The sequence below is a fragment of the Catharus ustulatus genome, chromosome 2 (genome assembly GCF_009819885.2).
Source record: "Catharus ustulatus isolate bCatUst1 chromosome 2, bCatUst1.pri.v2, whole genome shotgun sequence".
Taxonomy (NCBI): domain Eukaryota; kingdom Metazoa; phylum Chordata; class Aves; order Passeriformes; family Turdidae; genus Catharus; species Catharus ustulatus.
Genome location: NC_046222.1, coordinates 102,934,754 through 102,952,028, shown reverse-complemented (window position 1 = coordinate 102,952,028; position 17,275 = coordinate 102,934,754). Strand labels below are relative to the sequence as shown.

Sequence of the window (17,275 nt, the reverse complement as noted above, 5' to 3'; positions counted from 1 at the left end):
ATAGTGCACTGCACACTGACAGACATTTACCTCAGTTTTATCTTGTGATTAATTAAAACACACTTTCTCTAACATTTCCAAAAGTCTCTAACTAGCTGTCATTTACTCTGAACATGTCCAAGATTAAACTTTCTCTTCAACTCTTTACTGATACCCAAAGAGAATTCCTAACTGAGGTCTTGGCACTTAGACTCTGTAGATAAAAAAAGGAACCTGAAATTCAGTTAGGATTAAAGAATAGGAAATCTTCCAACCAAAGTGCATTCAAGTGATAGTCAGACAAGGCAGATGGACCTGCTAAACAATTTAGCTGTCATCCAGATCTTCACCCTCATTTCAAAAGCTTTGCCTGTCCTGCTGAATCTCACAGATCTTGTCTAGTTTTAACTACAGAACTTTGGATCACTACTCCCCTTAAAACATAAAAAGACCAAAACATTAAGCATAAAAAAGATTACCTGCTTCCACAACTAGCTCTGCAAGAGCAGATGAAAACTTACAGGAGTAAGATACCTGTACACAGACATATTGCACAACATGTGTACAGATGTCCAAGAATGCAGAGTTTAAGCCTTCCTGAAGCCTCTCCTCTACACCTCCTGACACAGCTTTTACAAATATGTAGCTACTGATATCAAAAATCTAACAATGCAGCATGGCAAAAAGATATCTCAGATCAATTTGGTCAGCAAAGAGAACAAATTGCCTGAAATTAGTTAGAAAAGACCAAGTATGAACATCACAGGAACTGTTCTTGTGTGTCCAGGCAGAGACTGCATTGACAGGCTCAGCCAAGCTTTAAGGTTCCCATGCTAATGAGGTAGAAACCTGTTTGACTACTCCATGTCATGGCAATAACACAGATTTATCACGCTTGACATGTAGACATTGTCCTTGTAATCATTTGCCTACATCTTAGTTTGAAAGACAACCACTAATGGAATATTACTTTAAACATTCAAATAATTTATACTTAATTTTCTTGATTAAGAGATAAAATCTATAACTTTTTCACATTTAAGCTGTGTTAAAGAGAGGAGTGCTGATTTTTTCATATTTTCTATGTTGCAAATACAAACATTTCCCATGCACTAAAATGCTTTGAAAGATATGTACTCAAAAGTATTTTCCGAAGTACAAGTGGCACATTTACTTTTTTTTAGTTCTATCTGCTGATTGTTAAATATTCAAATATACTTCTCAGAACTCAGTTCAGGGTTATTGTTTGGGTTTGGCTATTTTTTCTCAAAAATCAGTGTGTCATCACCATTTAAAAGCACTGGTAGATATTAAACACTTCCTATCTGGAGACCTCAAATATTTTGGCAATATAAAAAGAGGGGAAAAGGAGGCCTTTGATAATTTTCAGGAGGTACAGGCTTTGTATAATCTATTTAGTATCATGTTTCCAAATTCAGTTAAAGCATTTCTCAGCATCTTTTTCTTGATTATTACAGCCTCTCTGTAAATACCAGAATGGTTTTCCATGCCAGCTTTCTGTTGCCACAACAGTCCTGGCATTTGGAGCTACTCAGAGCTCTTGAAATGACCAGAACTTCTAAATGACTCAACAGCTTCACTAGAGCAGAGCTGAATAAACTGAAACATATGAGAAAACTACCTGTATTATCATAAGATTTTCTGCAATTTCCAGTTGCTTTTCCACCCACAGACTGATTATGTTTCTACTGACCATGAAACCAAACTGGACATTTGTGTTCAGTACTAACTGTTGTACTTATCAATGCACTTTGAAAGATTTTCATGATAAACCTGAAATCTGTCAAAGCATGATATCCAATAGAATACAGTAGCCAAAACAAACAAACAAACAAACAAAAAAAAAACCAAAATTTTTGCTAATTTTGAAAAAATCAAATATCATAATCCAACTACTTCAAGTATCATAATTCATTTGTCATAATTGATTTGATTTTATTATAATTCATATTTCAATTCATATAATCAATTTTCTGCCACTAAGGAATGCATCGGATTACTGATCTTTCCCTTACTCAAAACATAAAATTAGAGAATGAAAATCAAAATAATGTATGAAGTTCTAAAGTTTTCCTTCAAAGTTTAAAAGCACCCATGGTAAACAGGACTCCAATAAAAATATTTACATGTTTTCTGTATTTGCTTTGAAAAAAAGTCAGCTATATAAAACCTCCATTTCAGCATGACATAATAGCTACATTTTTTTCTCTCCTTTATTTTCTTGATTCTACCTTTGGTCTTCTTATTCTGATCAGCTCTGTTAGGATAAAAGCTTCCATTTTTTATTTAGGTTTTTTAGCAAATTTCCAGCTTTAAGATAAAACTTCCCTCTCACAGCATAATTCAAATCGTCTTCACTTCTGTGAAACATGCATTTCTCCTCATACATGCACATAAGTTTATGTCTTCACAGGATACATACAAATAGTCCTAACTGATGAAACTGATTTCCTCTGGAAAAAGTGATAAATCTTACTTAATCCCTGGCTTTCTTGTAAGTTGCTTTTTGAAAACTGACCTGAATGTTCAAGAGCTGCAGTTGTTTCTGAACCATAAAGGTATGTGGTCTTAGAGTCTCTGGCTACAGTTGAAAATTGGTTTTAGTAACAATTACATTGTTTTTCAGAGTAAAAAAATTATTTTCAATTAGAAATACTACAAGCAATCCACCATTCAGCATAACAGAGCTATCAGTACCATCCTCTGTGGGTGGAAGTCATAATCTTAAATCTTTCATATCATATTTATGAATCAAAATTATGTTTGAGCATTAGGCTTTAAGAAATAAGACAATAAAACTATGATATCATATAGAGTACCTGATGCAGTTACATATATTAAAAATAATTGTTTTTCCTTCTAATTTAGATATGCTGTGTAAAACAGAGAAGGATATTCTACAGCACAGCAAATTCAATTTTTATAGCAATGCCTCAAAACCCACAGTCTACCTACAGTAGACAGGAATTTTTCCATAAAACAACTATACCAAACTTGACACAAAAAGGTAACAGCTGATCAAAAGCAAACAGCAATGTAGTTGCAACAAATTCCCACTTGCTAGACTGGGATAATTTGAGAGACAAAGAAATAAACAAAGTGCATGAAAGTGCCTCCACGACCAGCTGTGGGATAAAGTGGATTTAGACCCTGATGAAACTAAAGGATTTGTAGTTCTAAGACACTGTGGTCATGAAGAACTAGTGAGTCCTAATTTCAATGTTTCCCAGAGCATCCTAGAAGTAGAGAAAAGCACTTTCACAAAAATTCCAGAGTTTTGAGAACCCATTTTCAGAGAATAAGTAAGTGATTCTTCACTCAGGTAGGTTTATTTACTCACACTTGCATGTTCAATATTTCAGTCTTCATAGAGCCGAAGTCAAAATCTTCATTAAACCATTTACACTTTGTTATTACCTCTCTCTAATTAATTTTCTGCTTATGCATCATGGTACTGTTTTAGGAGCTTCACCAAGTGATTAATTAACAATGCTGGCTTTTGGAAGATAATAAAAGTATTTGGAGCTTGGCATTGGGTACGGATGGGAGGGGAACTTTGTTATAAAGAAACAAAAAAAAACAACAACAAAAAAGACCCTATGTGAATCAACTAAAACCTCCCACAATTTCAATTCTGTAAAGAGTTAGAGAATTCAAACTGGAATTATCAACAACACAGTAATCAAGACACTTGTTTTGAGTCCAAACTGCAAAGCTTTGTGGTTAAGTAGTTTTGCTGTCAAGGGCATGAACTAATGCCAAGGTAACTATTCAGTCTCTATTTGTCACCAAACAGGACCATACAGAAAGATAAGACTTACAGACAGAAAAACTGTCTGTAAAAATCCTATTGCATTGAAGAGAGCCCAGATAATATAATTAAATTAATCTTGAAGATTCTGTGGAGTCTTGAAGACTCTACTCTGCTCACTGAGCAAGTGAGATGATTGAGAATCTTGCTTCTATGATATAATACCATTTAAAAATTAATGTTCAACAGACAGGTAACAGGCTGTACATGAAAAATTAACACACACTTGGTAATGACAAAATTATCTTATGGATGACAAATATTTCTTAATACTAAAAGGGTCACCCTTTCTTTATTGAATTAGTGCTAATTCTAAGTGCTAAATTATCATGATATTCATTGAGGTTTTATAGTCTTGTTGACATTTAATGTTGTGAGTGAACCACGATTTCTAACTTTCCCCTTGTACTGTGAATGCTAGAAACCTTTTTTTTTTGGTTTAAAATGTCAATCTTGAAGAAGAGTGAGTAGTTGAGTCTCAGAGATGTTCGTCTTAGAGTCCCACAACCATAAGACCAAAAAATTCTCTTGAAAACGAATGAACTGCATCTGAAGAATTATTTTCAGTAAATTTGGGGGTAAAACTTTGAATAAATGTGAAAAATATCACAATGTACAGGAACCTATTCTATACTATTTAACCTAGCTTGCTTTTCTACCAGGAGGCCATTGAAAGAGCTATGATAAAAAACTACAAGTGAAATGTAGTCTCTTTCAGTTTCAAAAAGCTTTCATACAAATCCACTACAAAATTTCTGTACTAAGGATGATACAATAAGTAACAACTTATAGAAATCTGTTTGGTGTTTCACTGTGGGTTTTTTCCCCCCTTACCTTAGCTTTAGGAAACTATAAATGCCTTAAGAAAAGATACTTGAAAAATTCAATGTTTTATGTACCCTCTGATATTTTGAGGCCGCATAAAATGGTCTGAAAGCAACAGAAAGATCACTCTTTGTACTGAGATGTGAGCTTTTTCTCAGGCTGAGAACAGTTTCAGTGATTATTGACTAATTCTGCTTCTGTTTTCTGTCCAAAGTACTGATCAGAACTTAAATTTAGAAGCAACCGCATGGTACAGAGTGCACATCATTCACAGATGCACACTGGCCTCCACCTCAGTATTGTCCAAGTGCACCCAGCCTGAAAGCATTCACTGTTTTTTTCTATGTTTATTTCATGGCAGGGTCTTTTTATGCCATACTGAGAAGTCACCTAGCTATTGACAGTCAAGTTTCCAGGGAATTTCTCTAATAAATGGATAGTTGTCTTTATTTTATAGGAGTAATAATATGATGTTAGAGGCTGTGGCACACAGAATAATCTATGTGGGTTGTGCATGCATTAACTACTTCCCTTGAAGAATATTGCCTAAGACAACATATGCCGTTTGAATCCGATTTTAAAATTAGGATGAATCAGTGCTATGTTCTGAATGTAACATGCAAAATGCTGCAGGCTCAAATCCAACATTGAACTGAAGATATTTCTGGAAGTGCAATGCTCCAGATATTGTTAAAGACTCACTTTTACTGTTACTTGGAAGGCTGAAATAAATTTTTGAAAGTTGCAGTGCATTTTTACCTAGCCTTTTATGTGGCTGTTATTTTGACTACTGCTAAACTTATAAATAAATTAAAATATATCAGACAGGTCCCTAGCTCAGATACCTTTTTTTATTTAAATGTTAGCTCTGGAGTGTACAGAAAAAATACGTTAAAATTTTTCTTTTTCACCTGTCGCAAGTGCATTACAAAATATCTGACACACACTATTAAAACTGAAGTTTAAATAGCACTGAATTATCTACTTTAAATATCTTTGCCTTTATATGATCATTGAAACCCATCAACCTCTCTGTGTTCACTAAAATATTACTAATTTAGTTCAAGATATTTTGAATTCAATAGACCAGTATGTTATGATTTCTATTTTTATATGAAGAAAAAGCACTCTGATATGATCACTGAAAGTCTCTGTGTATAATGCCACTGTCAAGGGACATTTACCATGGTCTTTCACTGGGGAAACAGCCCACTAAGACAAAAACATTCCTGCATCAATTTTACTACAACTACAAAAAAAGTATATTCTTCCTAGCTAGAAATCTAGAATTTTTGTGACAATACGAAAGTTTTATTCCTTTAAATGTTTATTCTTTCTATTTTTATCCTTTCTCATCTATTATTTTCTGAGAAAAGATACAAGGCTGGTGTGATAAGATTTGATTTAAAAAAAAAGACGTTTCTTTGTAAGGAAACAAAATGTTTCCTTGACAGCAGTGGAAGACACATGGTAGTATCTCTCCTTTGAAGATATTGTGCAAAAGAAGAAATTTCTGGATCAAGCTTCTATTAAATTTACCTTCCTTTGTACTCTTAAGCAATGAAAGCAACTATAACTGTTGGCATTTTCAGGGTCAATGTGAGTCTTTACTAATCTGTAACAACATCTTCTAAGTCCTTTGTTCCCCACAGTGAAGGGAAATAAACAGTAAATGGAAAGAGCACCTCAGGGAAGCACAGAAAGAATAGGAAAAAGTTAGGCAAGGATATGGATTCTGCCAATGGGTCTTCTGTGTATGACAAGCACATCCCACATCTTACTAATGAAGCTGCTATAGCATTTGTTCACCCTATGGTAAAGAACATGCAGAAAAATTTCCTCTGTTATTACTAAGAAGGCAATAAAAAAACAGCTTATGAGGCTTTAGAGAATTAATTATTTGAAATTTCTTGTTCACATTCAGAAAGTGGAAGCAATATTAAGAGAGATCTTTTAAATACCAAGTACTTAGGAAAAACTCTAATACTTCCTAATTCAGAGCAAACTGAACTGTTCATTTACTTTGTGGGTGTCTGGATAACTATATTTCTTAGATGCACTAAGAGGATCAAACAAGGAAGGACAGGCATTTACAAACGTGTTTTGGCATCACATAACACTCCAAAATCTCTCTTATATACACATTAATGGATTTCTGTTTTCTAGAGACAGCCTCTAGATTTACCTACCCTCACACTGAGAATTTGACTGTAGAAAAAAACAGTTCAAGCTGGTTCTAGAGCTTTATAGAAGTTTTCCAGTTTTTGTTACTTGCCTAAACTCCAACTTCTGTGTTTTTCCTCTGAGTACAATATTGTGCTCACAAGCCAGTGTTCTAAGCATATTAATTCATTTTACAGTTTTTAACTATCAGCACTGAATGTGATATTACAAAAAATTAAGCTAAGAATGGCACCATAAATAATGCAAAGTCTGTTAATTTATAAGGAAACCCTTACTACCTTTTAAAGCATGCATAACATTGGGATTTTGACAGGTAAGGAATAGTGGAAGGTATTCCTTGTATTTAATTTCTTCAGAAACAGGTCTTATTTTAACTCAATTTCACAAGAAAGGCTGTCCACTTGTCCAAACCAGAAGTTGCTACAAAACGCCCTTCTAAGCAGATTTTTCTTGCTTTGTCCTCTCTTTATTATGACTCCAATGTCTTTAGTTAAACTAAATCTGGGGGAACTCTTCAAAAACCCAAAACACTATTTTGTAAATTTATCCTATATATGCAGTCTGGAAACCACAAACCAAAATATTTCTTTCTCATTTACTTTTTGTTTGTTTTTAACCTTAATTTTTTACAGCTAAATTCAGCCAAATACAGTAGAAAAAGCTTAAATTCATGACTAGAAAGGGCTTATAACCGCTAGCCATAGAATAAAATATGTCTAATGAAATACTGTTGGATTCTGGAGAACACTGCAACAGCCAGAAATCAGAATAGCTGTGAATTTTGTAGTACTACAGAAAGAATCCCTCATTGGTGAATTCGATTGAAATAATTTCAGTAATTGAGGTAGATCACAACATTCAAGAAAGTCAATATAAACACAAAATGTATCTTGTTTGTTAAGTGAAGCAAAGTGGTAAATTTCTATATAAAGCTTTTCAGTGAATTTCTACTGTCTTTAAAAGTCATTATATTTACACAATAAGCTAATTTGGCTTTGCAGTCTAGTCTGCTTCAATTGAATTTGCTATAGAAAATCTCCTCTTTTCTTTACTGAATGACATATTCCACTGAATAACTAAAACCATTTTGAAATAGAAAAGGTGATGTGCTGCTAGCAAAGTCATTCTAGTATTTATCAGAAACATTTGTATATTTTTATTCATAGTGCAAAAATACTGTGAAGATCATTATTTATTTATAATGCAGACTGTATTGCATTATATTTCTCAATATTTATTACACAGCATTGCAATATATTTCTTCCTTATCAAATCAAAATTTTGCACACAATCAGTGCAACCTGAAAGATGCAGTTTCATTCAACTATAGATTTGCTCTCTATCTGATTAATCCTCCCCTTATAATTAAGTTGTCACAGCAATGCATTTTTAATAGTACTGATTCATATGCTAGTAATATTCTGGAGACAGTGCTCTTCGTAGTTTGTTTTTTTTTTTACACTCATTTATGCTAAATTATCAAGTTAGCAAATACAAAAGTACTGGTCAACTTGCTCAAGCAGAAGAACATGTGATCAGACCTACAACAGGCCGAAGTATCATCTTACATACATCACAGAAAGCAACACAAAATTTTGGGTGGCTCAGCTCAAGAAAGTAAAACAGATCCTACATCTATTTAATTTTCAATATAAATTGCTAATGATTTAAAAATTATTGAATGCTTAAAAAAAACTAGGTGATTACACCCTACTAGGAAGAAAGAAAATGTAGTGTTTTTTTCTAAAGGTGTTGCTTTCATATATTGGTACTTCACTGGTACACCAGGCAGCTGCGCAGAAAAAGTACTGATAATGGAAATTCACTGTACTTTTTACATGTCTTCCTCTCTGTATTTTTAACAGATAAATTAAATTACAAATACTTATAAGGTTTCAAAACAACAGGAAATCATCCTTCAAGGACTAGGACTATACACCTTGGCTGTTTCCAAAGCAATTATAGCAAGTTGGATTCAATGATCTTTGTGGGTCCCTTCCAACTCAGCTTATTCTGTAATTGTGATTCTGTGAAGTGTCAGTATGCACAAGTTTGTGAAAGCAAAAGAAAATTGCCTGATATTTCATTAATTCTTTTTTTAAAATTCAGAATGTGAAGAATTTTATGTGTTGCTTTCTACCACGAGGTAAAATGTGAGTCAAAATGGCACAAAGAAAAAATGTTGTTAGCTTATTTCTGTGGCTGAGGAAGACAAAGAAAAGAGAAAAAAACCCAAGAGATTGTTTTCCTCGTGACTCTCTAGAAAGCACAAGGTTTAAATTCTGATGACTTGCTTCAGAAGATCATTGCATACCACACTGCCTCTATAAGCTCCTTCAAAGGACTGATGAAGGGGAAAGTACATTGTGAATGCAATAACTGACCTAACTAATATAACTTAATGAAGATGTGTATTGATTTGGTTATGAGGAATTCTTAGCCTCTAAATATATAAATGCGAAATGGTAATTGTTCATTCTGAAGTTTCTGACCTTCCCTGAATGATGTGAGAAACATGCCTGCTTAAGTCAGACTAGAATCTTGCAAGCAAGGGAAAGTGGATGTGCAATCACCAAAAATTTAATACACACTTCATTTGCCTGTTTCATGTATATTTTAAGAGTCAAAAATTAAACTGAAAAAAAAGGGGGTTTGGACTGAAGCACAGTGGAAATCTAATAATGGCAAAGATGGAGTTACTAAGGGAACTGTGGGGTGATGGAGTTAAAAAGAGAGCAAATATCTAAGCAGAATTTTGTTTCCCTCTCAATTCTTGGTATATGCATTTTTCCTGAGGATCAAAGCTAATCCTACACTTTGAGTGTAGAGAAAAAATAGTGGAATATGCAAGATGTCACTGACATGCAAACTGAGACTTCCCAGAAAATAAATCTCATGATACATGCATTATAAGTGCATACACACAATATACGCACCATTACCTTGTATTTTCATCAATAAATACATACATCACATTTTCCTTAACAGTCCTAAGCTTTCTCCTCTAAGCTGTTATTGCTTTGTTCTTCAACAAGTTCATCTTTGAAATGAAGAGAAATTACATGTTTAATGAAGGAATGAGCAGTCTAGTTGAACAACTGGGTTAGAGCCCATTACCAGAGAAGTGCAGAAGATGCTGAACATGATGTGAAGCCCTCACAGAGAACTGGTACAAAAGACAATGGAGAGGAATACCTGGCTATTGTCTGCTCTCACTACAATGTAAACTGACAAGGCAGAATATAAAAAACCCTTTGTGCTTGTTTTGTTTGGAATAGAGGCAATTTTCTTCACAGTAGGTAGTATGGGGCTGTGTTTTGCATTTGTGCTGAAAACAGTGTTGATAACAGGGATGTTTTACTTATTAGTCAGCAGACAAGGCTCTTCTGCCTCTCCCCCCACCCCACTAGTGAGCAGGCTGGGGGTGCACAAGGAGCACTTGGTGGGAACACTGATAGGACAGCTGACCCAAAATGACCCAAGGCATATCCTAGACCAAATGACATCATGTTCAGCATAGAAAACTGCAGAAATAAGAAGCAAGGAGGGATATTCATTGACAATATCTGTTTTCTCAAGCCACCACTATGGAGCCCAGCTTTCCTGGAGATGGTTGAACACCTGCTTGTTAATGGAAAATAATGAACAAATTCCTTGTTTTGCTGTACTGATATGTGTGGCTTTTGCTTTATCTATTAAACTGTCTTTATATCAATTAATGAGTCTTCTCACTTCTATCCTTCTAGTTCTCTTTCCCATCCCAGAAAGAGCCTCTGTCAGACTTAGTTGCTGTCTGGAATTAAACAACAGCAACCTAATGTATAAAAGCCAGCCCACTGTTATTGCCAGGTTCTGAGTAGGCTTTATCATTTTAATGCCTTTGAGAAAAGAATACTCACAATCTACATTGTTATTGTTCATCAAGTAAATACAGCAGACTAGTCCCCCATTGTTGCTCACATTCACCTGATTGCTTGGTTCTTCCTTATGATTATTTATCAAATGCAAGACATAGAGGCAAAGTACAGTAATTTCACGACCATAAGGCGCACCGGACTATAAGGCGCACCCCACGGAGTCAGCAAATTTCGCAACTTTGTAGATCGTATAAGGTGCACCAGACTATAAGGCGCACTTTTTTTTTTTGCAGCGAGGAGCCGCCTCCGGTACCCCCTGCAAGGTTGCTGGCTGAGGCCCCGTGGGTCCCCAGGCCCCCCTGCACCTGGCAGCTGCAGAGCCGTGGGGCCACTCCCCCTCACAGCCTGGCACAGCCGTGGGGCCACTCCCCCTCACAGCCTGGCACAGCCGTGGGGCCACTCCCCCTCACAGCCTGGCACGGCCCTGCAGCTGCTCCCCCTCACAGCCCAGCACAGTCTGGCTGTCGCTCCCCCCTCACAGCCCGGCGCAGCTGCGGGGCCACTCCCCTCTCACAGCCCAGTGCTACCGCGGGGCCACTCCCCCCTCACAGCCCAGTGCAGCTGTGGGGTCGCTCCCCCTCGCGGCTCGCACTTCCGGGGTGGCAAATTTCTGAACTTTGTACATTATATAAGGCGCACCAGACTATAAGGCGCACTTCCGGATTTGGGTCAAAATTTTAGTCAGAAGGGTGCGCCTTATAGTCGTGAAATTACTGTAATGGTAAATAAATATTATATGTACTATTTCCTCTTTTCCTACTTTAAAGTCCATGACAGGTAGAGAGTCAGCCTACAGATGACCAAGAAGAAAGAGTTTCCAAATACTTAAAGTTTGCATATTGACTATTGAACAAGTCCTTTCCCAAAACAAATAAAATTCATTCTAAGCAAAAGCTTGTTTTGGATCATTATTTTGAAGCTGTAATACAAGTCATCACTTTCAATGTCAACTGAGATGGGACAAATGTGTGTTTAACTTCATTCAGCACAGAGATTTTTACAGAAAGGGAAATACGCTTTGGTTAATGAGGAAGGTGCTAGCAGAAACAGCGAGAAAAAAAAGAGCATTAAAAAAGAGCGTTAAAAAAGAGCAAATCAGTGAGAAATGCTTTTATCCTTGGCCTACAAAGTAGAATTATGTCATTCATAAAAAGCACAAAGAAGGACTCTATAACACTATATCTATTTATTAGATAATTATGACTTTGTCACAGTGATTCTTCTATCTTTTGCTATCTGGATAATAAAAATGGCCAAGCTGACATCATACTTGCGCTGTTATTCAGCAAACCATCCTATTACCTGTGTATTTTTGTAAGAGTCAACTTTGACTGCTTCATTCTATTGCACAGACTCTCTCTCATCAAGGTTTAAAAAAAAGATATTTTCAGATACCATAGATCTCAGTATTGCATTCATATGTAACATTAATACATAACAACAAAATAATGACAGTGAAATGGTGAATAGGAATGTAACAGCAAAGACAAAAGTGAAAGAGAAGGAAAAAGGCTAGATATTTTAAACAACTTTTTTTTTTTTACTATAGCTCAAGGCTTCCTCCTGATTCCTTTCAAGCTGCAATAAAAATTACATTAAATATTTAAAATGTGAACAGTCAAGTTTACTTACTGTTTCCTGGATGCCAGCGCACTGCATTTAAATATGCATTGCAGTAATGGAAGAGAAATTCATGCTTAGATCGAGTAACCTTTCCTTGAAGTAAAGGTAGAAGATCATGTCCATCAATAATCCTGAGTAAGAAAGCATTTCAAAATCAGAAAAATAACTCAAACCTCACTTTCTTTATAAGATATCATAACTCTGCTCATCTGCTGCTTAAAAAAACCCCAAATCTGAATGGCCACCTCCAATTGGTCAATTTGGAGAAAAATGTGCAGGTGTTCATCCTTTTGATTTTTACCTTACCTAAGGAAGCAATTTTACATTTTGCCATTATGAATAGTTCCCTCAACTCTTTTTTTTTTTCACTTCTGAGAAAGTGAACAGACATAAGTGAATAAATCACTATAATACAGACCTCCACATGTACCTGTTCAGGTTTTTGGGAGTAGTCTGGCTGAAGTAACGCTAAAACTAGAGAAAATATGTTCTTCTGCGCTAGCATACCCATAAGTAGTGGTAATATCTCTGTCCAGAATGTTAAACATGCCAGAATTTAAGACAGAAGTGGTAATTTCATATTTGAAAATTAACTGTTTAAATACGCATTTATCAACTACATACACACACATAGCCATAAATACACATAAATACTCTAAATGCAACTGGACGATTTGATCATGCTTTGAAGGAGTCAGTCAATTTACATAAAAAATTGAATCATAAAATAAGCTAGACTTTTAACTGTTTCCCTAAATTAAACCTTTGAATTGCTGACATCAGTTGGCAGGGGAGAAATCACAGTCTGCATTTTTGACCTGGTATGAATTACAAACTTTTCAGTAAGTTTAACAGGAAATTACAGTAATTTCACAATTATAAGCTGCACTGAGTATAAGCCGCACTTCCGGGTGCCAGCAACTTTTCATTCTTTGTCCATATATAAGCCGCACCTGATTACAAGCCGCACTTTGGGTTCGGACCAAAATTTTTGTCAAAATGGTGTGGCTTATAATCATGAAATTACTGTACTTTTTGTTGATATAAAGATCAGCAAGTAATTCTTTCTCAAGTATTTTGAGCAACATCCCACAAAATTTTTTTGAAATGTATAAAAAAAATTAAGAGGTCTATGTTAATTTTCATTAACTTTACACACATAATCATTTCATTACCATTATATAAAACATTTTTCACATTAATGTAACTACTACAAGACAGGTACTAAGTTTACTTTTTTAAGTTGCACGTGATGATTAAATTCTTGTCAGCAACTGTATGCAACAAAACCATTCAGAGTAGCACTATTCTCAAAGGATGGGCAGGAAAACTTCCTGGAATTCTGAAAGTTATCTTGTCTGATAACTGCCATCTGGGTGAATCCCTGTCTGTGGGGGTCTGTTGAAACAGTCTTTCCCACTTTCAGTTTTTCATGTTTTCTTGCCCGAGTAACAGACTCTTGTCTTACAAGCTTGCTCATTAACAGATGCATGTCTGTTGAACACTTCCTGTTCTAGAGCCTTTTGAAAAAGGTAACTGCAGAAAAATTACTCCAGTACTCAAGCATTGCTAGAGCTGCTGGATTCAGAGGAATATATGAGACTTTTCTTTCCAATTACTAATTTATCTTCTTTAACTAGAAGTATCTCTTCCTTCCTTTTTAACCTGCTCCCTCACAGTGACAGAACATGAATCATGTTATTTTTTCTAATTTCTCAGGAAGAATTCAGTGGAGCTATAAGAACCCAGCTGCTGAAACAAAAATACTTCAAGTTAGTCCATGATCTAAAATGAAGCAGTATTTATGGCATCAGTCTAATACCGAAGAATCACAGTGGAGCAACCTACAAGTGGAAGTTACACAAGTATATTTGAATTTCTGTAACAGAGATCAAAGAAAACATCAGTGCTTAGTATTCACTCAAGCAATATGAAAACAAAATGCATAAGATCTGCCACATAAAGAACAATCAGAGCTTCTGAGGTTCGACAGAATTACTGCTTGTAGAGCATCTCTCAGGACCAACCTGACTAATCTTTCATGCCTTAGACTTGGCCTGCTCTGCCACTTCCTTCAAACACTCAATGAATAATCATTAGCAGAGTGATTCTGCTCACCACTGGGCTTCCCCATGTGGATTCTTGATGCTTTGTGCTCAAAAGCTGTTTGTGAGTCATACATGTGCTCAAAGCATATGCATATGAACAGGTTTCTCCACTTACTGGATTTGGAGAGCAACAGTTTTCAGGAAGAGGCACCTTGCAACTGAGACTGTGTATCTCTCAAATAAGATAAAGCCTGGGGATATAGCCATGTCAGGAGAGCATCTTATGAATTGTGAAAGTCCAGTGGTTTTTCTTATCAGGCTCCAAAAGTCTGTGTGGAATTATTTGACTAACTAGGTACAGAGAAGGAAAAAAACAAACAAAACCAAAAACCCCAAACAAAACGGTTAGAAAAGCCTAGCTGGCATTTTGATGTATTTTTGTGATATTAAGATGGTCAAGGCTAAGTTCATGAAGTTTAAAGTAATTTAAAGTTTTGTTTTCCACCAAATTCACTCATGCAGAACACAACCTTTTTTGATACATTCACCTTTGCTTTTAGTAAGCAATTCCAAGTTTGATTTGACAGTACATTGCTATGATGGCATTCTGTTATCTTTTGGTGCTTGGTGTTTGTTCTGTGAGTTAAGCTGTATTTACATACACCGTTTCTGTAAAATATTAAGTATGTCAATATGAAAAGAGACAATATAATATTGCAAGTATAAAAACTAGTTTCCTGTTTATATTCTCACCTCTATCTTAATAGGTATCACCAGAACGTATAAAATACTCATTACACTCTCTAAAACAGAGATGGCTACAGAGCATACCTGTCAGAGGGTAACTGTGCATCTGCAAGTTTAGCTATGGTAGGAAATATATCCATGTTACTCGTTGGCTCATCAACAGAGGCACCAGCCTGTACCACTCCCGGCCAACGGAGAAGACCTGGCACACGAATACCTCCTTCCCAGTTCGTTGATTTTCCACCTGAAAAAATTAGTTTTGTTTGCTGAGAAATCAATTTCTTCTTACATAATGCTATCCCATAAGATTCAATTTCCAAATATTAAACATTCTGCCTAGTTAGAATCTTTCCATTAGACATATTTATCCTCTTCTTAATTTTCTAGATATTCTACCTTCTGTAGTATTTTCTCACTGTAAATTTATTAATATGTATTAAACAGAGCTTATAAAATGCATTTAAATGACACAAAAAAGTAGTTGTAGGAGATTAAAAAGCAGTTTACTGGAATCTTCACATAGGAATTGGCCTAGATAGTGTCCCCCATAGATATGCGAACCTATAACCAAAAAACAAGAATCCAAAACAATATATAGCTAGATGTCTGAGGCATGAACCCAGAAAAGGTACATGATATTTTATTTAAAATTAGGCATAATGACTTTATATAGAAGAAAGTACAAAATTAAGTATGTTACTAAATTCTCCAATTCAATGTATTAGAAAGAAATTCACTTCAGTGATGATAACTTTCAGAATGCTGTGAAGAAATGTTGGTGTTCTAAACCAGTTGCATCAAATGCACTATCAACTGATAGCATTCAACAGTGTCTTGAAGTCATTTACTGTTTCTACAAGATCCATCACTGCCCAGTCTTCCCAACACCTTCCACAGAAGGGCAATGAGTTTATTCTATGACAGCATGTTCACCATTACTGAATAATTGACATGACTCTGTATGAAGAGGCATCGCAAATGCTATTACCAATGTTCTGCACGGTTGTGACTATGCAGACTAGTTCAGGGTGACCTTTGAAATGAATACATCACTTGAAAAAGAAACCTTTGGATATGGTTAAACACGGTCAGGGACATTTGGAAATAAATTGAGATTATTTTATACAATTAAAATGTCTGGAAAAACACGAATATATGTGTTGGACTTCTGCCATTAAATGAATCAAACAATAATTCATGGTTCAGTCAAAACTACTACAGGACTATTTTTTTCTCTATGTCCCTTTTTGCAATTAAAAAAAAAAAAAATTAAAAAAAGAAGAAAAAAATATTATGGCAAAGTATTTCAACAGCTCTGTTTCCCCAGCATCTTGAACACCCAAAACACCTCATAGATGTCAATACCTTTGGTATTAAACCCAGGCCTTGTTATACATGCTGTCTATTTTACTGACTTCTCGATGATCTTTTCCATTTCAGCAAAGGGGGTTCAGAATCCACCTGGTTTTATACAGGATTTTTACTGTTTGTAGAAGTAGTAACTTCGAGACAGACAACTCTTTTTTTGTATATATTTACCTTTTCCTTTTCTTGTGACTGAAGGACCATTAGCACATTATTTTTTTTATATCAGCTTTTTGCTTAATTTTTTTCACTGGCTTTATCAGAATTCATAATACTGAGTAGTCAGGGACACATCTAGTCTGGCATCAGAAAAGTTAGACTTTCTAATATTCAGCCTTATGTCAAGTGACAATATTTGCTTAAGTTTCTTTTTTTTTAAAGAGTCAAGATAAGATCTCAACAGGATTATCAGTCTTATAGAAAACTCTTAAAAGTTTACTGTCATCACTGAGGTAAATGTAATACCACTCTCATGATGAAGAGTGTGATTCTAAAACTCAAGAATGAGATGCATGCCCTAATTTGTTTACATTCTAGTAAAATTTTATTTTCAAAACACAACTCTAAAGAAAATGTAGATTTAAGTTCATAAAGTGTTATTTGGTATGACATAGAACACCTGTCACCCAGAAGGAAGTGTTCATCCAAAAGTATGCTGATCAACTGTTAATATCATTGGCTCAAGATCAGTGTAGATCTCAATAGGCTGTGTCCATCTTCCGTAGAAAAGATGACTCTAGCCCTGTACAATGGCC

General features: G+C 35.3%; 1 protein-coding gene across 4 annotated transcripts in view; it reads right to left on the bottom strand.

Moving 5' to 3' along the window:
- Nucleotides 1–17,275, bottom strand: part of STS (steroid sulfatase) — a 106,960-nt gene that overhangs the window by 15,459 nt on the left and 74,226 nt on the right. For all 4 annotated transcript variants that reach the window (XM_033052128.1, XM_033052129.1, XM_033052127.1 and 1 more), the window contains 2 exons: nt 15,240–15,399; nt 12,370–12,491 (listed from right to left, as the gene is read on the bottom strand). In XM_033052128.1, the coding sequence (XP_032908019.1) occupies nt 12,370–12,491; nt 15,240–15,399 (282 nt within the window). The remainder of the gene's footprint in view (nt 1–12,369; nt 12,492–15,239; nt 15,400–17,275) is intronic.